This window comes from Cyanistes caeruleus, chromosome 1 (assembly GCF_971803275.1).
Source record: "Cyanistes caeruleus chromosome 1, bCyaCae1.hap1.1, whole genome shotgun sequence".
Taxonomy (NCBI): Eukaryota; Metazoa; Chordata; class Aves; order Passeriformes; family Paridae; genus Cyanistes; species Cyanistes caeruleus.
The window spans coordinates 40,488,275-40,512,966 of record NC_141701.1 but is presented as its reverse complement, the minus strand read 5'-3'; the positions used below and the strand labels follow the sequence as shown (position 1 = coordinate 40,512,966).

The 24,692-nt window shown below is 35.6% G+C and overlaps 1 protein-coding gene across 3 annotated transcripts in view; it reads right to left on the bottom strand.

Annotated features, from left to right (window-relative positions):
* ST18 (ST18 C2H2C-type zinc finger transcription factor) overlaps window positions 1–24,692 on the bottom strand; it is a 237,748-nt gene that overhangs the window by 64,259 nt on the left and 148,797 nt on the right. For all 3 annotated transcript variants that reach the window (XM_086888301.1, XM_086888311.1, XM_086888318.1), the window contains 3 exons: window positions 10,817–10,923; window positions 4,232–4,286; window positions 2,209–2,239 (listed from right to left, as the gene is read on the bottom strand). In XM_086888301.1, coding sequence (XP_086744427.1) covers window positions 2,209–2,239; window positions 4,232–4,286; window positions 10,817–10,923 — 193 coding nt within the window. The remainder of the gene's footprint in view (window positions 1–2,208; window positions 2,240–4,231; window positions 4,287–10,816; window positions 10,924–24,692) is intronic.

Here is a 24,692-nt window from a genome sequence, read left to right as displayed (position 1 = left end):
AGAGGTTTTTTTGGCATTGAATTCTATTAAGCAAGATTTCGATGCCTGAAATTTAGAAGAGAGAATTTTTCATGTTTTATTGAGTCTAATCGGTGATTGCAACTCTTTGTTTTGCTTTTCATTTATTTTATTGTCTACTTTTGTGAAACATGAGTTACAGAATAAGAAAAGGCTAACAAATGCTCTAGAACCAATCAATGTTATGAAATTAATAATAACACAAAATGAGCATGTAAGCTTATGTAGTGTCTTTCATGTAGAAGTATCCCAAGGCACTTCGTAACAGAAACTCAATAAGGAGTGCAAAAGTGCTTTGTCAGATAGGATAAGCCAGGGGAAAAGGGGAAATTAATTAAACATGGATTTAAATTTCTCAGCCAACACAGCATTTAGAACCTTGGTCAGAAAAGACCGTAGTTCCAATATCTGTATCCAGGGAACACAACAGACTATTTCAGTCTTTAATTCTTGAGGAATGTTCCATAGTTTTCCTACAATAATATGGGTATGACTAACAGGAATGAAGTCTGGTGGCTGCATTTCCAAAAAAGCAGTCCCTGTCCATCTCCCTCTACTTTTTCATGGACAAATAGATTCATGAAAGTTGATCGCCTGACTTGTGTGTCAGTCACTTGACTGTGGGGATACCCAATATGGAATTTGGTACAGCAGAAATTATAAATACCAAGTTAAGGTCTGGATAATGCTTTTCTGAGCTCACTGTTTTACACCAATGTATGTTTCGTTATGGAGGTAGTCCACATCCCTGACACAGTGATCTGCTACACAGCAGTTCCTAAGACAGCAAGTATTTCACAGGGAAAAATAAAGTTGCTTGGGAAAAACTATAGCAATCGATAATACATAAATCACAGCTTCCCTGATGTTGCAGAAACTTGCACATCCTCTATTTTTCAAACATTTTTCTCTTAGGAACACATGGACCATCCCTTTTTTTGGATGGCTGCCTCTTCGGATTAATGCATCCTTCTGGTGCATAAATTAGCGATGCACAGAGGAAAAAAGGAGAAGCACTAAATCTCAGGAAACTGAAGCCATACAAAAAAATGAGATTCACAGTAGAGCTGAATGAGTGACTCACCATGAATAATTTATCCAAAAAGTTAGCCTACACTTCTGTTCATGGAGTAGCTATAAGAAGCTTATAATTTCCTCAGTTTTATTATAAAACAAAACCTTAAAATATTGTATGTCTTCACTGAAAATAACTTCCTGTAAATATTGCATGTCCTATTTTAATCGATTGGGCATTTTTGGTTGATCAAATAAATCACATGATGATGTGATTCTGTTCCCTAGATGGATGAACCCACAAGCACATATTTTGGATGCTTGCTGTGATTAAGCAAGCATCTTGTGATGGAAAGTGAGTGTAGGGAAAATAAGTTAATTTACAAAAACTCTAAATATTTTTAAGTATTTACATTGAAGCTGTAATGAATTGTAATTGTGATTAATAACTCTAGGAATTTGCAGGTACCTCTAAATATTTTCTTTCTTGAAGATTTGGTACAGACTAACCTGCCAGTCTTTCCAGAGTTTAGTCTAAACTTTTGGGGCATCTATTAGGATTTGGTGCACACATAGGTAGATTAGTTATGTTGAAATTTTAGTAGAATATTTGCAGTCTGAAATATCCTTGTGTAATTTTTGAGTGGACAGACATTCTTTGTGCAAGTTTGAGAAATACTCCCTGCAACTTCCATAAACTATGAAACCTCAACAAATACTTAAGGAAGAATGAGCCATTAGTGCATCTAGAATTTGCAGGAGTATGTAGGTTGGTTTTATAAAAGTCACCTAGTAAAATATATTAATATCTCTTATAATATTCAGATATTGAAATACTATAATACATACTACAGGAAAAAGAGGAATACTGAAGATCTAAAGATTCACCAGAAATTAGTTTGTTTTGTGCCCTGACATAGGCTGAAAATAAGGACAACATACCAGAATCGTCGCCACTTCACATTACTTTTGATTATGCTTGCATAATAAACATTTTGCTTTAGTTTTTCTATATCTAAAAACTGAATTCGCAAAAATTATCCTTTTCAGATCCATGCTAAAGCTTTCCAAAATACAAATTGTTCGATTCTTTATTTTATAGCAGTAGCAGTGGTATAAATTTGTCAATATAATAAGAAAATAAAACTGAAAAAAAAACCCAATGTAAGTTCTTACCTGAGCTCTTGAGCTATAGAGTCCACTTGAACTGTTAATAAAAGCAGGAAAGAATTAATTAATTTACACTTCCGGACTTGTGCTTTCTGCAGCCTTGCACCTGACTATCTGTAATGACAGAGGAGTGGCTATCAAAACACAGGTGGTTATTTCATGCTAACCACAGGATTGTAGCTACTAGTGACAAATGCTAAATGAACATGTAATTCTCACAGTTATTTTAGGATGAATAAAACCTGGAGTATGATGTTCACTGGAACAATAAGGAAAATAAAAAAAAATAACAAAATAGTAAAAGCAAAGACCCTTGTTTTTCCTGAAAATAGAATTAAAAATCTCTTATTTTTCAGAATTTAAAATCAGTTTGGGATTTGCAAAGGCTGGTGTTTACAAATTCCTGCCCACACAAGAGTATACAGCATACTGACAAGGCCAACAGGTGTGTCTAAGGATTACTCATATTGCAGAGGCAACTTTTGTTGTTTCCACTTCTGGGAAAAATGTTCTTGATATATTCATTAATTGTTATAAGAGTGTATGCCCATGTGTAAAAACATGGGGGAAAAAAATCCATAAGTTTTAAAATTGTGTTATTAGCCTTTTAAGTGAAAGGGTATGAAATCCTTATTAACTACAACTAAAGTTTGCTATGCCAGCCAAACTGTTTCAATTCACAGTCCTGACCAGCAAGGACACGCTGTAAAGCTGAGGTGTGAATTACTTTCCTATTCAGCGACTGTCCAAGTTGTCTGTTCAGTACTTTTGAAATATATATATGAATTTTATATTAATTTCAGTCATCACCACTATGGGCTGTATCAAATTTTTGGTATGATAATGATTATGTTTTTTGAAAGATTTGTCCCTATTTATCCCTCTATCTGCAGTCAGCCTGTGGTACTTCAATGTCTTTCCCTGAATGAAGACTAGCACTTTTTGCCCCTTTGATCATTTGAAAATAGAGAAGTAATGCCAAACCATTCTAATTTTTCATTCTGACCATAACTTGAATCTGAAGGCACAATGTTAAAAATTCAAATTAGTGAGTTGTGACAACAAATAGAAGTAGTCTGTTTTGCACAACCCTGAGAATGCACAATTGTCATTAAAATCAGAGTGAAGGGTGGGTGCTTTTTGCCTCTGAAAATAGTCATAAGCAAAAATGTTCACAAGGTAGGCAAACCTTTGACGTTTATTTTTAAGTATATCCATTTTTCACTTGTTATCAAGATTCACAAAAAGCGTTATGAATTAAAAGTTATTTTCCTGGAAGGGCTGTACTGCTAGTCAATCATATTCTCCAGATGTTGAGATCATTAAGGACCTGTTTATCTCTCAGTACTGCATTTCCATCTGTTCCTTACAAAAAGAGAGTAATATCTGGGAAATACAACTACGTCATAACTTTGCAAATGAAACATGAGCACCAATACTTCAAAAAAAAGGACAAGGTTCTCTTCTGCCACATACACCTACAACTTTTGATTAAAGAAGATTTACTTCTGGACCATTTACACAATTATTTTATAGATAATTAATGGCAATAGACAGAAAAACATTCAGGTGGCTGAGACAAAGTTTTGATATACTATTTTTAAAGCATCCATTCAATGTTGTCAACTCTACTCACTATGGAAAATAAGTTTGTGTTTTTTTACTTTTTTACTTTTTTGCTTTTTTGGTTGGTTTTGGGGTTGTTTTTCGTTTGGTTGTTTTTTGTTGGGTTTTTTTTGTGCGTGTTTGTTTGGATTTTTTTTAATAATAAAAAGGGTAACCTTTATTTTCTCTGAAAAATAACTCAAAGGAAATAACATCAATAGACTTTTTTTTGGCTTTTCTTTATACCATAGCTAATAACATCATTGTGTCTCTTAATGCCAGCAGTCTGTGTCCTGCCTTGATTGAAAAAGCAGCCGTGAGGAAGCTACAGAGTCTCTCGCTGCACATTAAGGACTGTGCACAGGAACTGTGATATTTCATGGTGATCTGGGCCCAGGGTTGTGGAGCGTGCTTGCTAACTCACCCTTGGTTCCTTTGGAGCGTGTGCGCAGCTTTTTATTTTCCCCATCTGCATCCATCTGTAATATTAACACAAGGTCTTTAATTCATACCTTTTGCCATTGAGAAAAAAAATACTCCAATGCTTTTTTTTTTTCACATTTCCAAAGGCTAGACAGTAATAGAAAAAAAAGAATAATCATGCCTTATTAATCTTGTCAAAGAGATAAAAAGCCATCTGTGAATATCTAGTAAATACCTAGGAGATACCTTTAATGATGCAGATTTGTTTAATAAAGTGATGGTTATGAGTGACTCTGTAAGGTTTAATGATGAGGTCTACAGGTGTTAGCTGAAGGCATAAGGTTAGAAAGAGTAATGCTGCATGAGTGTTGCTTTCAGCATCCACCTCCTGAAATAAAAGATCCCAGAACACTGCCGTGACTACAGGAACTCTGCATTTTTAATATGACTGAGGCATAGCTCTATAGCTATGTTGGAACCTGCATTTGTGACAACTTTGTCCTTAAAACATTAAACCTTCTTGCTTGACATTGCATAGCTACACATATACAGCTTTGAAATTCTTCAACACTTAATCAACTACTTCTTAAATAAGTTTTGTTTAGAGACAATGAGTTACAGATTTATTTTGGGAGAATATAGTGTCCAGATTTGTATTTTACATTGAAAGAAACCAAACCCAAACAATCAAAAATCCCAGACCACCCCCCCTCAGAAGTCAGCTGCTGTCATAAGTTTTCGAACTGAAATAAGAGAGTCCTCTCAAGATCAGCTGTTCTCACTACACTTTTGGCTACATCTAAACCCAAACTGGAAATATGCACCTTCTGGTCTTGGATGTGGCCCAGAGACATAATTATAGGGGCAGGTTTTCAATCCATGGATTTTATTGCAAACCTCTGAAATTCAAAGGGATTAAGATTTCATGTTGTGCTGTGGAGAACTGCAGTGACATATAGCAGATTGTACAACAGTGCAATTTTGACCATATCCAGGGAGACAAACTCCTTTCTAAAAGTAACACTTTTTACATAAGAAAGACTCTATCACCAGGAATTTTGTCTAAGCAAAATGTTGGGAACTATGGAATTTTTCTTCTGTCTCTGAGGGAACCTTGTTATCTATCTTTGCTTGAATCTCGGTTTCCCTGTTTGTAAAATGTTGATGATCAAATATACTGTAGACAAAGCAACTACCATGGGCTTCTGCAGATCAGTTTGCAGTCACCAGTGTTTGATTTATAAAACTGTGTTGGGTGATAGGTAGATATGGACAGCAGAAGTTGCCTGGCATCTCTCCCTGTAAAATGTCACAAGATAAATACTGATGTCAACAGAAAATCCTGTCTATTACTTCACTTTTTCTTTCTGAGGATCAGCTGAACTGCACTGAACTGAGGAAAGATGCAAGAGGTCCTGTTTGTGCCTTTTTCCATTTATAGACTTTGAAGATCTGAGTATGCTTTATTTTTAGCCCTATGTGACTCAGATTACTGAGATGTTTTGAAGGTCTTATCTGAAAGAACATTGCAGAATATGACAAAATTGACCTGAGAAATAAAAAGAGTAAAGTCACCCTTTCTAGAGAATAAAAAGAATTTCTCTAATTTCCTGGTGTTTATTTGTTTTTATATATGTTTGAACATTATAAGCAGCTATTGGAATCAAAATACATATTTGAAGGAGAGAACACAAACATTTGAAAAGGATATTCATGGACCTGAAGAAGTGTAATTCTAGAACACAGGTTAGTGATGTCTGAAATGAAAATATAAATTGATGGAAACGCACATCAAAGCCAGACGATACCTTTTCTCTGTTTAAATTTACATCTGATATTGATTATTAGGAGGGAAAAACATGAGGGGCTTCTGTTTATGTAGTGGGGTTGATGGCAGCCTTTACTTGTTACTATCCTTAAAAGCTGGAGAACGAGTTTTTGCAATGTGACTGCAATGGTAATGGGAAACATGGCTCTGTTCTCTGATGCTGAGTTGTGATTGAAGGCACTGACCTGCCATAGACTTATAATAGGGGAGCAGGTGTGGCAATGATGGACTTTAATTTCCTTTAATAAACCTTTTATGTGCCACACTTTTACTGCCATTCTATGCTCTCCAAGGTCCTGCACATAATAGGTTCATTACTTTTGATTACTATAGTCTATTGAGACAAACAACTCCAGAACACACTATATATTATGTTCAGTTAAACCAATATAGACTATTTATCCACTGTGCATTATTTCACCTGCAACTCCACAGACAAAATTAACAACAGCTCCTGTAAGCTAAAACTATTAAAACCACTGGTACCCCTTTGTCATCATTTCATAATAAATACCACACCAATCACAGTGCTGCTCTTTTAATTATGAAACAAAAAAGTGCCCACTGCTTCTACTGAACAGCAGTTACTTTGGTCTAAACAGCAGGTTGCACTGTAATGAATATTTAAAAACTGCACAAAGAGTGAAAACCAATGATAAAATCAATGCAGGTGATTTTTCAATTGATTTTCTTTCCTTGTGAAAGTTTCAAACTATGAGATATCCTTTTATCAACTCAAACATAAAATCTGTAGGACAGTTTAGCCTGGTGCATATACATATCAAAATATTCATCATGTCTGTGTTGCATAAAAGACACCTCAACTTAAAAAATAGTTCTATGCATTAACTTGAAATACAAAACTAACTGAATAAAACTGAAATTTCTACCTGCATCAGCAATAAAACTCACTTGGTCAAAATTTAAATGTACTATCTTTGGAGTTTGGTAATTCTTTTAGAGACTGCCTAATACTGATACAAAGTCAACTAAGTGTCTCAATTCTGTTTTCTCGCTACATAGTGAAAATTTTACATGAAATTACAGCAAAGGATGGTCAGCAAGAAGCACTCAAGTTTTCAAATCACCCATGGAACAACAAAAAGATTAAATTCTGAGAAATTCTAGCCAATATTTTTAGATGTAACTGTTATGAAGGTGTTAATTTGAGACATATATTGTTACTGCTGTGACTGTTAAAGTTGGCTGGATTCAGGAAGGTTCTTCATGCTGCCAGAGCTGGGGAGTGGTCATCCTCCCTCCCACTACTTATGCTGTTGTGAGTCAAGAATTCATGAGGGGTAAATAGAATGGTCATGTCTGCACAAAATCCTCACACATTACCTCAGCGCTAGTTTTTTTAGACATCAGGACCGTGGGGATAATAAAATGTTCTCCAGGAAAATTTTTTTGGGGGTTATAGCCCCACGATTTTTAAGAGCAAGTTTTACAAAAATAATGGCAAGTGAATAGTGGAACTAAGTCCACTTAATATTTGTGTTTTATAGCTAGTTTCTCTGATTAGATGGATTTTAAACTCATCTAAACATTTTCTTTTCAAAATTAGTTGAAGCTAGCTAATGGACTCTAAAGGAATTAGTGGGAAATAAACAAGGACAGAGGTGCAGCAGCTCTGCAGTCCCAAGTCGTTAAGCAAGTAGGCTAAGGAATAAATACATTCTGCTTCAGTTACAGTGCATTTCTGTGATTTCAAAATTTATTGAAGATATTGATATTGAATTATTTTCTGAATACATGTTCCAACGAATCCCCGAAGGTTTATGAATGCCCTCTGTCTGATTTAGTGAATTTCATTCTGATCCTTCCTCCACTTTTCCTTCAATGTTGATTGAGATATCAGTCTAAGTCAAAAACTAGAGCATAGAAAACTGACTGGAGTCACTGACAATACCCCAAATTCTGCTTGGCTGAAACTGTAACAATTTGCTATTTAACTGCTACATGGTATTCATATTTCTCCAGACTAATTTACTGCTGCAATAGCAGCAATCATACTTTCAGGGCAAACTATTTCAGAGTTCCTGGCTGCAGGAACCAAATGGTACTTCTTTTGTTTGTACCATCCCACTGCAGTTAACAGGCTCGAGAGCAGCACCTGGAAATACTTCCCTGAGTGAGAGAATCAGGATTTGGCTCCGAGTTTGGTTTTTTGTGTGCCTGGAATCTGTCTGTGCACATGTGCATGTACTGATGTTATAATAGGATCCAAGAATATGACTAACAGCTGAAAATAGGGCATGTACAATGAATTATAATAATGATAATAATAATAATAGCAACTATTTCAGTTTACCAGCACATTTTTAAATTTGAATTTCAGAAACTAAATTGACACTACTATCTAGGTTGGATAGTTTTACAGCACAATACTATGAAATAAACTATGACTTAGGGAAGCCAGTGCTGCTGACATAGGTAAAAATGAAATGCTTTTTCTGGAAAGAACTCATGTAAGAGTTCTTTGTAATTTCCATTGTAATCTTCATACAAGCATGACTTTCCCAGAGTGGGTTTCAGACTGCTGGGGTTTCAGTCTGTTTCCTTTTGCATACTTAGCTAAAGAAATAGAAATTGCCAGTTTATCTAAAGAGTATAAGCTTTACCATTGCACTGTGAGTTTCCAACTTAAAGTTATACCTGACTTTCAAAATTAAATTTGGGGAATCATTTCACTAAGACAAGCTTTATCTGATTTTGAGAGGTCTGGAAAAAGAATAACTTTTCTCTACTATTTTTAATTTATTAATTACATAATTTGGTATTGAGATAAAAGCTATATCAGTCACAAGCTTAGGGAACTCAGTTAGAAGAAAAAAACCTCTCTGATTTTTTAAGCACAGAAATCATTTCTCAAGTCTCCAACACAAGCCAAAAACTTCAAAGCTGGAGTCAGATTCTGCTAAGGACAATGAACAGGACGGTGCTATACTGTCCCAAGGTGACACAACACTTTGTGCTTCTCCCTGCAGTAAATAATACCCTCAGAACAAGATTTTCAGTGGTTTTCATAATCATATTTTGATATTTCTTTTCAGTAACTCATGTAAGATTCTACCATATGAAAGGAGAATAAAGTCATAGAGGAACAATTTTTAAAATAAATCTGAAAATAAGATTTCCTATAGCCCGTCCAGAAGAGTAGAGCACTATTTCTCTGTATGTGTATATGTGTGCTGAATATTTCTCTTAGTCTACAATAACATTTTTAATATGAAGTTGTAATCTCACACTGACGGTGAGAAGTATAGTGAGTGAAAGAAAAGCCAAGAACACATATAACAGCTTCTAGACAAAGTTATATATTTTCATTTCTGGCAGTAAAATTATCCAAAATCCAAATCCAAATATTTTAGGAACACTGCATGTAATGTAGTTAGTTTTTTTTCTATTTTTCTTTTTTTTTTTTTTTAATAATATGTTAATGATCAGAAAGGAAAAATATTTAGAAATATGTTCCTAAAGCCTATCACTAAAATTATGTCTTGTTTAGCGATTTTGACTATTCTTAAGTAAGGAGTTATTGCATCCTTATTTTTTAAATTTTTGCTTTAGTTTGCTCAGTGTTGTGCCTGATTTCTCTAGGAAAAAGTTGAATGACATGGAAATAATTGGTTTAGCTCTATGAATTTCTCGGGAATTAAAATAAGTACATTTACTAAATGCAAACTTTAAAGCGTGTTTATAACACATATAAATCATTAACAATTTGGCATTTTATAGTGTGATTGACTGGTGTATCTGGTTTTGAGAAGTAGATTTTTGTTATATTGAATTCACTACTTGAAAATATGCAGAGACAAAATAAGCCTTAGATCAGAGGCAAGCTTGAATAGCTTTGTAATGAGGATGATTTATTTTGATTCTCACTTCTGATTTCTGAGTTGTCACTGCTGTTGTATACTTCATCCATGAAACTTTGCACAACTGGCAGTGCTGAATATAAACCAAAGCCATATGTTTATGTCCTTTTGCCAAACGACTACAGCAAATAGTTCTATTATTCCCTTGGGTAAGCAACATGTGCCAAGTATTTCTATTAGTCTTCTTTACCAAGGCTTTAGAGGGCAGAGTCACAGCTTCATGAAATTAAGGGACAACTGCTAGTTTTTTAAATTCAGAGAAAAAAATATATAATATATTACTTGAAATGCAGCTCAACTCAGGCTACTTTCTGGAGGTTTTTCTTCCTAGATTATTATTTTTTATGTAGTTCAAAGTCTTGTCACTATTTCCTGTGCTATTAGATATTAAACAATTTTTTTTTTTTAGAAGAGTCAATATTAAAAGAAAAGCTTTGATACTTCGAGATCTTTTTAAGTACACAAAAGTTCTAGCCCATCCAACTCCTATTTAGTTAAAAAAATCCGCAAACAATAAACTTTATAGATATATATATAAATCACTAATAAGTTATCAAAGATTGAATTTTAGCATGCATTGTGAAATATATTCTCATTCCTAGAGTCATATAGATTCAAAGATTGCATTACTGACAGTATGTATGGCTAAAAGAGTGTAATTCACAAAATTAAGAACTAAAATTTCTTCATATTTGCAAAAATTTTTACCTCCAACTTTTTAATACTGCTATACCTAACTGTTGAAGACTTTTCTTAAAACAACAGATATTAAGCAAGAAAAGTAGCCCTAATGTATGAGGCATGACATGTAATATTCTATTATTAATATATAGTCATATTTCTGCTCAAATTAATTTTTGTAAATAAATTATCCCACCTTTGCGTGTTTCCAGGTGAAAATACGTGCAGATTCCAAAGGACCAAATTTGTCACACAGCCCAAGATGCCTTGCCTGATTTAACAGATAATCCTCGAATTCATTCTCTGGAAAAAGCAAACAAACACAAAAAACAACAAAAGAAAACAAAAAAACAACTCTGCTAAATAAAACATAGATGAAACAAGACACTCTTTAGATCAAATGGGTAAAAAATCCAGGTGCAATATTTTCCTCAGCAGTTTTACAAAGATAGGGTGTAAAGGCATCAGTGATGACTCTAAAAGGCATAAGAACAGGGTTTTTTCTTTTTTTATAGTAGTTTCTTTATATCATTAATGCCCTTTTGATAGCTAATGAAATAGACCTGTCCTTAGAAAAGTTTTTTTTTGTCTCGTGTGGACAAAAATCTACAGTTCTATACATAGAAATCCTTAGTCAAATGTTTTAAGTGAATCAGAACCCCTTTGACTGAGTGGGATGGTTCAGTTCATGATGTAAAATAAATGAGAAGCATTCTGAAATATTTTAAAAACAGAAGAAAACCTCTCCGTTTTATATTTTCCGACTTCAAACACTAAAATTTAAAGTTTGGGATGCTGAGAGTGTTCTCAGTATAAGCCAAATTAAGGAAATCTTTGACATTTCTCCATTCTCAATTTTTATTCCATTCTGTGAGGGACTTTATGCTAAATCAACAGTGACAGCGAGGGAAGTAGAGCTGCAGAAGTTTACATTTAAGTGTACAACACCGAGATCCTTGTTTTCAGAAATACTGAATATCCAAACCCTTACACATTAACTCTAGCACTTAAAGTTCTGGGCACTTGCAACTAGGAAGAATCTGAGAATGAGTAGTTGAAAAGGGCAAGTTTTATTTAGGTTTTGCTCCTAACACAAGTGACTAAAACATTACAATTTTGTTGTCGTTTGTGACTTCAGAGGTCTGTTTCACATATCATCCAGTGTATTTAGTAAAATACATCTGTTCATTGAAGATATTCCAATTATGACAAAGTTTGACAAATTTTCAGAACTTTAAGTATTTCTTTAATGATAGCTAATGATGTTTTTTTCAACAAAATTTTAAATGTTACATTTCTGAAATTGCAAAGGCTCATTCTAAACAGATTCTCAGGGAAGCTACATTTTCTTGAGTGACTAATTTCTGCTTGTATCCCAATAGATAGGGAACTAGTTTCATCCCATCAAGAACTTTTAATTATAATCAGTACACTTTTATCAAATAATGAAACAAGCAATAGATTTCAGATAATAAAGAAGGGAGAAAACCCAGAGCAAACCATCCTAATACCAAAAAGATTTTTTAATCCTTTTTTTAACCAACATGCTACTAGAAAGAGATGCTGTTTATCCCCAAAGTCCTATTTTCATGTTATTCTATTTCAACATTCATTTAAAAAAATCCCAAACCACAAAATTCTCAAAGCCTTCCACCTTCCTCTTCCTCTTTGTTCAAAACACACTAACCTAAAACAAAATACCTCTGAGAATAATTATAATGGTGAGCAAAGCTCTTTCTAAAGTCTTAAACTTAGCAGATTTTTTGTCTAAAATTCTAACAACTTAAGTATTTATTAACAATATAATTTTCCTTTATTTTCTCAAAGATTGCAAATAAAGATCTAAATCACATAAGGGAGTAGCTGCAAACCCTTTGAGTTCCCTAATGTCAAACTCATTAGCATCCGAATAACCACACAGCAGCACATCATCTGCACAATTGCAGTTTTTTACTACTTTTAATAGCGTTTCTCAAAGGGCTCATTTTCAACTTTCTTCAGTGGTTAGTTGGTTCTCTGGGGAAAAGGAGCTTCCTGACGCTCACAGCTTCCACTCAACAACCAGGCCGTTTGCTGTCAGAAGCATCAGCCCTCTGCCCTAACCCCATCTGCTGTCTCTCTCATCCTAAGGGACCGAGAGTTAAGACAGCACAGCTGAGATCCACTTAGAAAAGTGCACAAAGGACAAGGAAAAATATACAAAACTTTCCACATTTAGCTTTACATAATAAGCTAGTAGATTGAAATTCTTCCTTATAAGAAAAGGAGTTTGGACTGGGATGGGTCTGGGGGCAGGTTTTAAAATTCTAATGAAAAACTACATATAACAGCATCAAAACACAAAAACTTGTGCCCCTCTGCTGTGTTTAAACACAACAGAAGTTGTTGGTTAGTAAGTTTGAATGTGCTGGGTTTGATTCCTTTCACATAACAAGGTGCTGGCTGCCATTCAGCTGATTCGTGGGTGAGTACCCACATTTGAGGATATGGTGTTTCATAAAAAGTCTAATACACTGTCATACATCTGTCATGCTATAAACAGGGTCTGTAGGATTATGCTGTGTCATGGGATGTGACATACCCTTTATGTAATATAAACTATGTGTCACCCCTGTCCACACTCCAAAAAGTAAGTTGTATTTAAAATATAAATGTTGGGATCCCATAGTTCAGGTATCAAAAAAGGCTTGGTGCTGATTTCACAGGAATATCAAGGCCTTATACTGCATTTATTTAGTAAATGAGTTATAAAATTACCATGGGCCAGATTTTGAGGTATTGTAAGAAGTGCAGAAATCTGCAATAATAACTGGAGAAAATAAGATGTCAGCCTCAAGAGCCCACAGAGAACATCTAACTAGGTTGTTGGTGGCTTTGATGATAAGATCATTGTTGATGGAAATGAGGCAGAGCTAACTTACTTATTTATCAATCAAGTTTCTTTGGTGAGGTCACTCCCCTCAGGTCCAGATGTATCTTCATTTAGCCCAATCTATTCATGGCTTGCATTAACTCATTTCTCTTTTTTAATCAAGAACTCAAAACAATTTACAGACCGTAAATTATGCGTATACTTCAACTACCTATGTGTCTGAACAGTATTTTTTATTCTAGAAGGTGAAGCCTGCCTGTCTATAAAGAAAACCTTCACCCTTTTCAACCATCATCTCAATTCAACTAGAATAATAAACTAGACAAACCCACAAAGATGGAGTATATGAGTTGCTTGATTTGTCAGTGTAATTGTTCAGTGAAGTCACCTGGAGCCTTTGCAGTTCTTTCCTTGGTTTATAGCCATTTCCAGTGCGACATGATTTTGTACTGACTCTGAAGTGCCATCCTACTGAGATCCATGAGTCATACCAGGATACTGATGTGAATGACAGTTTAGGTCCTGATCCTCTACATCAGATGTGTGTGACAAATCCCTTCAAAGAACAATTTTTTTTGACCTATTGTCTGTGGGTAAAAGTCCACTCATTCAGGTCAGATTACCAGAGCTCCTGATGATTTTAAAATGCGAAAAGACATATTGTACAAGCACAAAATTACCTCAGCAGAAGTCTGAAGTTGTTTTCTCTATCAGAATTTCAATGTTCAAAGCTGTACTATATTTGTGAAAGATCCCAAAAGCTTTTTTAAGCGTAATACATTCCATTTCCAACAGATTAATTTGATTTTCTCCCATTTATCACATCACTGGTCAATATATTTCAAATGTGGTAATGAATAATGTCTTCAGTTTGTGATTTGTTACCTCAGAATAAAAGTAATATCTAAGGAAACAAAATCCAATGTGCTCACCATTATGATCCCTGAACATTTCTTGTGCTTCTACAGTGAATTCTCCTTCTACAGTGCTTCTCTTTTCTGTAGTGTTTCTACAGTGATTTCTTTCTCAAGACAAAATAATGCAGCATATTTAGCATTTGAGAAAATAATATGTGAATGAAAGCAAATAAATAAAGATAACTCCGTATTTCAGTCAGATCTTTATCCTGAGCAGTATGAAGTCTGGGACTTTACACATTAAGTTCTGCACAAGCCTCAGGGAGATCCTGAAGTACATGTAAAATATTTAGCTCATGAGTAACTGAATATCATTTGGCCTACACCCTCCCTGCAAGAAATCTGCAGGACTCTACTTGGAAACATCTATTTTTTTTTTTTTTCTGGTTTATAATTTGAGCTTCAGAAAGGAGTTTCCTTAGGGCAGTGTACTCGTCTTTGCACTTGTTTCATTCAGCACAAAGTACACAGGGAGCAGAATTATTGCTGTTTCAACAATCACATTTTCTTTCTCAACTCTAATGCTAAACTTTATCTTTTTTTATTCTACCATGAGATGAACAGAAGGTCATGTTAGCAGTGTGAAACAGGCTGGTAACGCAGGCCATTGTCCTTCTAGTATCTGTAAAAAAACTTCACTTTCGCCCATCCTCTCTTTCAAACAGGGCAGTAACTCCAAAGCCAAGATCATATTTCACCTAGCAGAGGAGTTTAACTTTCACCTGATTTAAGCAACAAACTATCCCTCAAAGATGCCAGAGGCTTTGCTGTAATTAACATAACTGCATTTAGATGCTATTCATGACCGATAATTCCAACACCTTGTGAAAAAAAAAAAAAAAGGTTGCAAGCTGTAAACATTATAAACATATTCAAATAAGCTTAACGCAATCTGCCATGCTTATTTCTGCCTAGATCATGGACCAGTGAAATGGTTAATGCAAATGGATTTATAATTTGCTTTGGGGGGCCAGTTTCTTCTCCTTATTTATTAGCCCAGCTGATGGGGCAGATTTGATGAGGCACTTCTGGAATAATTGAGTCATCACACAAAGAAGGCTGCTAGCATTCAGAGTGGTTTTATCAGCAGCAAGCAGGCCTGATTACTGACAATTACACTCTGATCCGGTGATGGAGGAGAAAGAGCCAACGAGTGGGAAATGTCCGTGTTTCTATCCAGGAATAATTTCTACATTCATTTTACATGCTAAGTGTTTCCTATCTCTGCATAATAAACTGTAAACAGGAATAGATGGCACAATGTCCCTTAATATTTCCTGGTAATGAAGACACAAATGTACAGTGAGTGCTGATAAATATAGATGAAACATAAGCTATTCTCTGAGTCAGTATTGTTACCTTTAGAATAAATGCATTTTGGTGGTAAAAGCATAATCATAGCTAATGCAAAAAAATGACAGAAGATTGAAGCTGTCCTTGTAACTACACAGAAACTTTGTAAAAGTCCTGTTAATCACGACTGCTCTAGAGGCTCATAAGCTGAAGGTGATATACTGGAAAGAACATCATTTTGTTTCTCAATAGTCAACTATGTAGGAACTCTTTTGCTTTGACACAGTAAAGGAGAGCAACAGCAGTGACCTCCATTAACACTTCAGGGATAGAGCACATCTCGATGCTAAACTGAAAAACAATGAAGCTGGTCCTAGAAGACATCTTCACTATGATAAATTCTCATTTCCCTCTCATCAGCTTTAAGACAGTGTTTATAATGAATAATAGAGCTAGACCATAGATTTCATGAGTTGTGCTAAGCAATACATTATTGCCTTTAGAACGTTATTTTTATAGCAATTTAGATGCTGTAAAATGACAGTTATTAACAAAATTCTGCAAACAGAACTTTGAAAACCTGTTTCTTCAGGGGGAAAAAATAGTGAGGGAAAACATGAAAAAAGACATAGTGGAGAGTTGAAAAGTAATTTTGTTTGTTGATGGGCAATTATAGATTTCAGCTAGAAAAAGTTAATGCCTTAGTCTAGGGAGAGTTTTCCTTTTTAAGAGTTGATCAGGCATGAAACACTGAATAATAAACTTTTGCATGCTTGTTTATTCCTTTTCCTCTTTTTAAACTAATTTATAGCTTCAAAAGAACTAAAAGTTATTCTCTGCTCGCCTGCAGTAACTATGGCAACTATGTTTCATTATAGTAGCCACTTAACTTCAAGGCTTGTGTTACAATGATATGCATTATTTTGAGTAAAACCACACCGTAACAACCTTATGATTTCAGAGCAATTTTAAAAGAAAGTTCAAAGAGCATGCGTCATCGACTCTGGAACACTGCGTTTGTTTTCTTTTAAAACATGTTTACTCTTTTCCAGCCAGGATGACTTTCCCTGCATGGAGCCAATTCTGCTGTGATGCACTGTGTGGGGGGACCACTGCCGCCTTCAGCAAGAGATGACCACGCTCTGCTCACCGAAGGGCTGCACAGTAGTTGCAGGATTGAGGCCAGCAGGAGATGCCTGAGCACACAGATCAGCACAACTAAGAACAGCGAAATTGTCTGTGTTTAATTACTCCGCTACCGCCTTCTTCGGCAGCAGGAAGATCCCGGTCTGGTTCTGATGTTTGCTACACACCTGCTGTTTAGCCACCACTGTTACAGTCTTTCTACTGTACTTGATTTCCAGCAAGTTAGTTAGGAACCAATGGGTTTCAATGTCAATTTTGTGGGGTGTTTTTATGGTTGCACTGAATCTCTGTGGAAGTTCTGAAGCTGGTTAGGTTCAGTAAGAGTGGTCCCCTCTCAAACATTTACAGGCATAATCTAGGTGCCTCTATTCCTTCCCTGTGATTTCTGACTGTTCCAGCCATAGTTTTTAGGAGTATTTTAAAAGTCAGAATTAGGGCATCATAATTCTTATGCTGGACAACACCCATGGCTAACTAGCTGACTGGACATTTTCTGGAGTCAAAAGGAACAATAAACCTTAAATTACAAACTACTTTTACTAAAAGAATATAACTACCATTCTGCTATCCTATGCATTCATCTTGCCCTTTCTAAACAAGTTCTCTTCATTAAGCATGACAGGCATGTCCCAGGAAAGTCACACAAAGGGAAGAAGTGTGCCTTCCCTCAACATGCAAATCACATATGTTCATTAACTTCAAGAGTGCCATGTGAAGTACAGTCTGCCACCATTTAAAAGACTTGTAATGACCCTAACTGCTAAAGATAATGGGGGCTTTCTTACACTACTGCACTGCCCTGAAGATCTTAGGAACATGTTGAAGAGCACAGGAAAAAACCTCCAAGAATAAAAATATCACCTTGCAAATCAAAGCAGTAAAGGATACCAAAAACATTGATTATTACTTGTCAGATACCAAAATGTGCATGTCAAATGTTCCTTGGGACAGACTCCTTATGCAAAATGTTTTGCTCATGGTATGTTTGCATCAGGTGAAGGGAGAAAGTAGAAACATGTCCAGTTTATTCAAACTCAAGAGGTCAGCATCACCAGGAATGGTGGTTCATGTTCTCTTTTCTGAGGCTTTCATGATTCTAAAGTGAGACAAAGATTATTTCCTAAAATGACAGCTGTCTTCTGTCGTAGACATAAATAGAAGGTATTGGGATTGAGCAAATAACTGGAAAAAAGGGATTCTGGAATTATCTTTCTGCCTCTGCCACTGCTCTGTTCTGTGCCCCTCAGCAAATCTTTTCACCTTTCAGCGAAATGAGGATAACAACATAGAGTGCTGTAAAGTGCTTTTGTGCATTTCTAAAAATACTTTAATATAGAAAATATTGTTTTTATCATCATGCATTTATCAGTTTAGTAGCCTGCTCATCTCACTTCCTCTGAAACTCAACTTGAAATGTTTCCTCTTTCACTACAGGCTTTTTAGTTAAAAAAACAAACAAATTTTAAAAACCCCAAAAATTTGAAGAAATAAAAAAGGACAGTACTGAGAAGGATGGGTACTAAAAATGTATGGTGAACAACAAAATAATTTAAACACATTTCCATTCTTTTCTCTCCTAATAGCTTCAGCAATCTGGATAAAACTGTAATCTTTACACATCAGACCCTCATCTTAAAAATCTGTTTGTTTTCCTATATAGAGGAACATTCTCTGAGAAAATATCTTTAACTGTTTTCCTTTGAATATTTTTTGCTCTCATTGCCGAAAATGTCAATAAGGCATATATATATATGAGTGTATATGAATATATATGTGTATGTGTCCATATAAGTTGATAAACATTTCTGTGTGTATATAAATTTATTTATATATTTGTGGTAACATTAAATTCAAATATCACACCCAAGAAACAAGAACCAAGAAGTGTTTAATTTAAAAGAAATTTGAAGAGGAAAGTTTCTTTCAATGTGAACCTTTTAGATGTGTGGTAAGAAAGTGGTCTGTGGTACCACTGAACAATACTGAGTTAAAAATGACACTACAGGAACATATCTTTGTAGTACTATTTTATATTGGAAAAATAATATTAATAATTCTCTTGCAGTAAACTGGACTACAGCAAGATGAAAAAAATCTTCCTATGGAGAGATGTCTTACAAACTTTATCACTTAAAGCTCAATTACCCTTCAGATTCCCTAGTGTTAGCCTGGCTGCATTGAAAACAACCAGGACACTCTAAATCTCAATAATACAGGTTATCTGCATGTGAAAGTACTCGCATATCCTTGGTTTTAGTCACACAGGTATACAAATACAGAGTCCTGGTCAGAAGGTTTGACAAAGTAAAATGATCAAAACTATTTTGCATGTGACAGCTGTAAATAATAAACAGCAGTTTAGAAATTCCAAAAGCACACTAAATGAAAATTTGTAATTTTAGGTGATAGATTTTTTAATTCTTGATAAGTAGGTCTTAGTCAGGTGTCTTCATATCTGTGTAATGGTCTGGCTTGTTGTTTGGACTCTGATTAAACCACAGGCTCTATGTCTTATTTTGGTACCGCAAATGCCAAGGTGTGTGCAGGAAAGGAGGTGGGCAAAGGGGTGTTTTTTGTGCTCAGGACATAATCCTTTTTTCTCTTTTTATTTTCATATGCTGTGCTTACCTATTCAGGAGACAGATTTTTGTTTTCTTTTGAAGAGGTCTGATCATTTTGTATCAGAACTGTGTCCTGATACAAGTAGTAGATGTGACTTTTAAATAATTAGACTCACTAAAGACCCCATTATAGCAACCAACAACCTTAAATCATTTTGACAGTGCATTCTCTGCACTGCCCATGTTCTTGGAGGCTGTCCTCAAAACACTGAAAGCTAGGACAATATTCATGGTTAAGGAAAGTCCAGAAGCAGCCAAACAGGTGGGCACTTCTTTCAGAAAAGGCCTTTTAAAATAGAAGATCTTTTATACATTAGTTCTATCCTAGGCCCCTTTCAGGGGCTACACCTGAGAGAGAAAGTGAATTATCAATGACATTTTTTTAAAGAATCAGTGGTTTAACACTAATTTCTAATCAGATCCTACAGAAAGGAACAGCTCGCATGGCAGCTGTACTTTTCCCAGGGTTAATTACCTTTCACTGCTCTCTACTAATGAGTCAGCTGTTCCTGTCATCACACAACTACACTGTGTTCATCTGTAGCTCTAGCTGTGGACAAACACAGTAGCTAGAGCCCTGTTTACATATTGGCGAGGTTTGTTGTGCAAAGAATTTGCAAAGCAGTTTAAAAAAAAAAAAAAAAGAGAAATACTTAAAACTCCTTCCATTCCTATGTTTTTTTTTTTCATGGAAACAACATCATTTTGTGGGCAAACACCATGTTCTCCAGTTTATTAATGCATCAACAGGAGTAGGAATCTAAAGACATAAAAGCTAATGAAAGAGGGGTTTTTTTTTGTAATATTGCATAATAGTTTATATAAGGAAGATTAGATCCCTGCAGCCATCTAGCTTGTCTTACCTGATTGTTGAGTGAGGATGTTTATTTATAGCTTGTTGATCTAGGAACTAGAAAAGTTCTTTATAAAATATGGTTTACGTACTATAAGCAATAATCGAACAAGAATTAATGCAGTTAGGGAACGAGTTTGTATTATTTTATATGGCAAACTTTAATGAGACAATGATTTAAGACTTTCAGTAAACTGTTCATGTTTTTATGTAATTCCAACAGGTAATTCAATAGCAAGTAAATAGAACATGTCATTTTCTAGCTAGGTGGAACAGGATGTATTTTTTAGAGCCATATAAGATCGAGAGTAGTACTCACTACATGTTATTTTAGCTTTCTTCTGAGATGCTACAAAGACTATGGCTAAAGTCAGACACAGATAGCTCTTCCAAATTTCAAGTCCTGCTTGTGTCAACATTCAGAAAATGTTTTTCGTGTAACTGCAGGCAAGACTCTCAACTGATGCTTCTTTATAACATGATTTTTTTTCTGAAAATATGTGTATGGAGGTTGCACTGATCTGAGGAGATTTCCTCAGCATAAGATCTGCAGATGTTGGCAGAGAAAGTAAATTTTCACCAGACACCAAAGGGACAACAAACACATGCATGTCATGTGAGAATGAACTCAGCTACCTGCAGTTTTATCTGCAACAGGCCTGTTCATGAAGTTATTATTTAAGGCTGAATTCCTTGCTAGCTGTCACATGAGATAATGAAAATGGACAAATTTATGGCAGGAATGTAGACATCTTAATATGATGATGGAAGAAGAAACTTAAGCTTCCAGCTCCAGGTAAACCTTGCAGGGCTGACAAATCAAAATATGTTAAATTTTCTTTTGAGACCAGCAAAGCAAAAACACCGTGGCATTCCAAGGGATCACTTCAGTGGTCATCTAGGAAAAGAGGAGCACACTTTCCTTAGAGCATTACTGTAACAAACCACCTCTTTCTGTCTATAAACTGACCTAGTCAGTGCAAGTTGTATTGACAGCTTGAACACTCTGAGCAGAGAGAAAATGTGAGCTGTGTGGTTATGCTCTTTTAAAAGGCAGATATTTATTTATTGCACCATTAGAAGCAATTCTCCTGCTTGATTTTGGATTAAGTGAAAGTGAATTTCCTGAAGGTACAATAATTGGGCTTAATGATTCACAGAAACCCCTGATCACTGAGGTCAGGCCATGGAAAACTGTTATGTAATGCTCATTTTGTCTCAGATTCTTCCCCTAACCAGATAATTCCTTCTTCCAACACACTGTATGTCACTCATTGTTCATGAAAAAAATATATAAATTCCTGGGGATAGCTTGACTATTCTCCACATAGTTAAAGTCTTCCCATGTTACTGGTTTGTCTTAGATTTCCTGAGTTCTCAGGAATATTATTCTTCCCTCATCCACAGACAGGAAATAGGGAAAAAAGTAATCTCCACTTGTTGAACAGAAAAACTTCACCTTTGGAACGAGTTTCAGCTTTCCTGAGATCTGGTCTGCTTAACTTGAATTCTGTCAGTACTCAGGCTAAATATCTCTCTACTGGAGGTAGACTTCATTCTGTACACTGAAGGAACTGGGATGCTAGAAGGCAGCTTCTCTAAAGAGTCTGTTGAGCTGATGATATTCCTATTGTGGGCATCTCTGCCGGAGATTCAGGAAGAAGGAAAAAAATTTGGTACCACAAAACATGATGTCTTCCATACTGTTTCCCCTTATAAACTTGACTTCTTTACTCCTAAATTATCATGTAAATTTAAAAGACAGGGACTATCATGCAACTAACAAATAGATACCAAGCCCCAAATAAACAGGGAAGTAAGCCTTGTGACCTGGAGGGTGTCCGCAGTGCTGAACTTGCTGTTTGCAGTCTGACAATCATTGATTGAAAGCAGCTTGCACTTCTTCAATATTACAGTACTATTCCCCATGATCACAATATAGTAGCATGTAAGTCACATTAATAACAATAAAAATAACTGGTATTGCTAATGTTGTTGCTATAAATAACACTGGGCCCAAAGCATTCAGGGCTAAAGCTGTTTTTTCTCTCAGGCTATTCAGAATGACTTAGGGATATTCAAGAAGACACTTTTTAATGATAGACACTAAAGTGTTGATTTTGGGGAAGAAAAATCTGAAATAAGATTATTATGTTTAAGCTTTTCAGGAGAAATGTTGTAACATAATAAAGGCTTATATTTATTGAACTGGTGCCAATTTATACCACAATAAACTTTGCACACCCACAATCGTTTGTGTGATCTTCATTGACATTGAGTCTGTGGAGGTCCTACTGGGGATGCAGGGTCACTCACCCTTTGTAAAACTTGTTATTTCAAGATAAGACCATGCTGAGCGTTATCTTACAGCAGAATCTACTCCTGTGTCTATCCTACCCTCAGAGAAAGAGTCTGAAAAAGCAAAACAGTGTCAGAAACCCAGCTATCGCTCCCTGCTCCCAAGGCCCACCTGTGCCTTTGGTGGCAGGGATTAGGGAAGTGCATGGCCAAATACTGTCCCATAGGGACCATCCACTGCACAAGGGTTAGCACAGATCTGTGGAGCTGCATGCAATTTTGAACCCTGAAGGAATCTTGAACCACCCACCTGGAGAATTTAAGAACTTCGCCTTGATCTGAAGGAACTTTGAGAAGCTCTCCCTAGAAATTTAAAAGATTTTTTTTGTTTTCATTTAAGGGATTATTTGTTTAAAAATCATACGCCTACGTGCTAAAATCATGGGATGATAAATAATCCTGTAAAAATATAAATTTGTGTCATCAAATCCCTTGAAAAATGCAAGAAAATAGTTGAAATCTATGCAAAGTATGCACAGCATCTGAAATTTTAACCTGAAAGCTTGTTTATAGTTTTTATGAAAGCATGGGGAATATTGAATCACTATAATCACCCACTGAAATAGTGCAAAACCATAATCAAATCAATCTTTCCATTAGTTTGAAGCTTGAGAAACGGAGTCCTGAAAGCCTGAGGAGACTGAAAAACCACCCCTAAAAGTGTCTCTGGACGTTAAGTGGTGACCAACAGGAAAATGACTGGAAATGCTTCTATCAGCAGTGTTTTAAAAATCCAACAGAGTCAAGGTATTTCTGAAGTAATGGATATTGTTAAATCTTTAGGGTTTATTTCTCTTTATTTTTTTAAGAAGTAGCTTTGAGAAGAGAAACTTTTTTTTTTTTTTTAAAGAAATGTAATGGCTTCTAAGAAGAAAACAAGGAACTGACACCTTCGCATTTGTAAAAGCTACATTTCAGGAGCAAAATTTAGTCCTCTGAGCCGCACAGCTGTATTCACTGCTGTTATTCTGCTCGCCATTTAATAACTAAGCAGACAAAGATTTTCATCAATGTCATGTGAGGAGAGGAGCAAGTGGAGATTTTTGATCTAAGCTATGTCATATTATCCATATCACTGTCTTGTATGGATATGTGAGAAAAGTTTCTGTGTAGATATGATTTAAGAAGAAATCAACTCCAGTTTGTAGGCTGCATGGGAAAGACAGGATTCATCTTCATAACTTTACATGCCTGAAATGCAAACATATATTTCTGAGGCAGGAACTGCTGCATTCCCATGGTCTCTGGGTAGCCTGTAGGCAACCTGCAGGCATCTCTGAGGCTGTGTAGATGTGTCATGCATCTTACTCATTTCATACCCTTCCTCGGGGTGTGATGAATTGCACACAAGAAATGTCTCTTTCTACTGACTCTAAAGGGAATCTGGATGACTGGCTCAGGTCTAGCTACTTCCATTGTGCACACTGACATCTCACCAAATGGTGATGCCTAACCAAGGGACCTATGGCAATCACCGAACAGCATCCTAAAGCTTAAATAATGCATATGTCATGTGAGCTGTGTTGTGAAATAGGACTGGGGAAAGCAAGAGAAATGGAGTAGGAAAGCATCCTCCAGGAACGAAGGCAGTGCCAGTCCTTGTAGGAAAGAACTGGCAAACAACGCGAAGCTGATGAACAAATAAAAGGGAGCACTAGGAGATGGTGTAACTTACGGAAAAGGAGAGTTAGCTGTGACTTTGATGTGAGCAGTGTGGTTTCAGAGACACAGGAGAACCCAGTGCCAGGAGGCAAAGGAAAAGGTCAGCATGATATGGTAAATATTTCTAATCAAGATATAGCAGAAAGAAGACAATCAAGCTGTGAGCAGAACAGAGAGAAATTGAACTCTAAGAGTTGGTATGGACTGAAATACTATCCTTTTAATATATGCATTGGACAAAATTTTAGAGAGAAATAAAAGTAAGTAAATTCATCACATGGATTAATGTCTGATAAATGGAAAGGATCTGGTATGACTAAAACTTGTTAATAGAGCTTATCTGTGTTTCT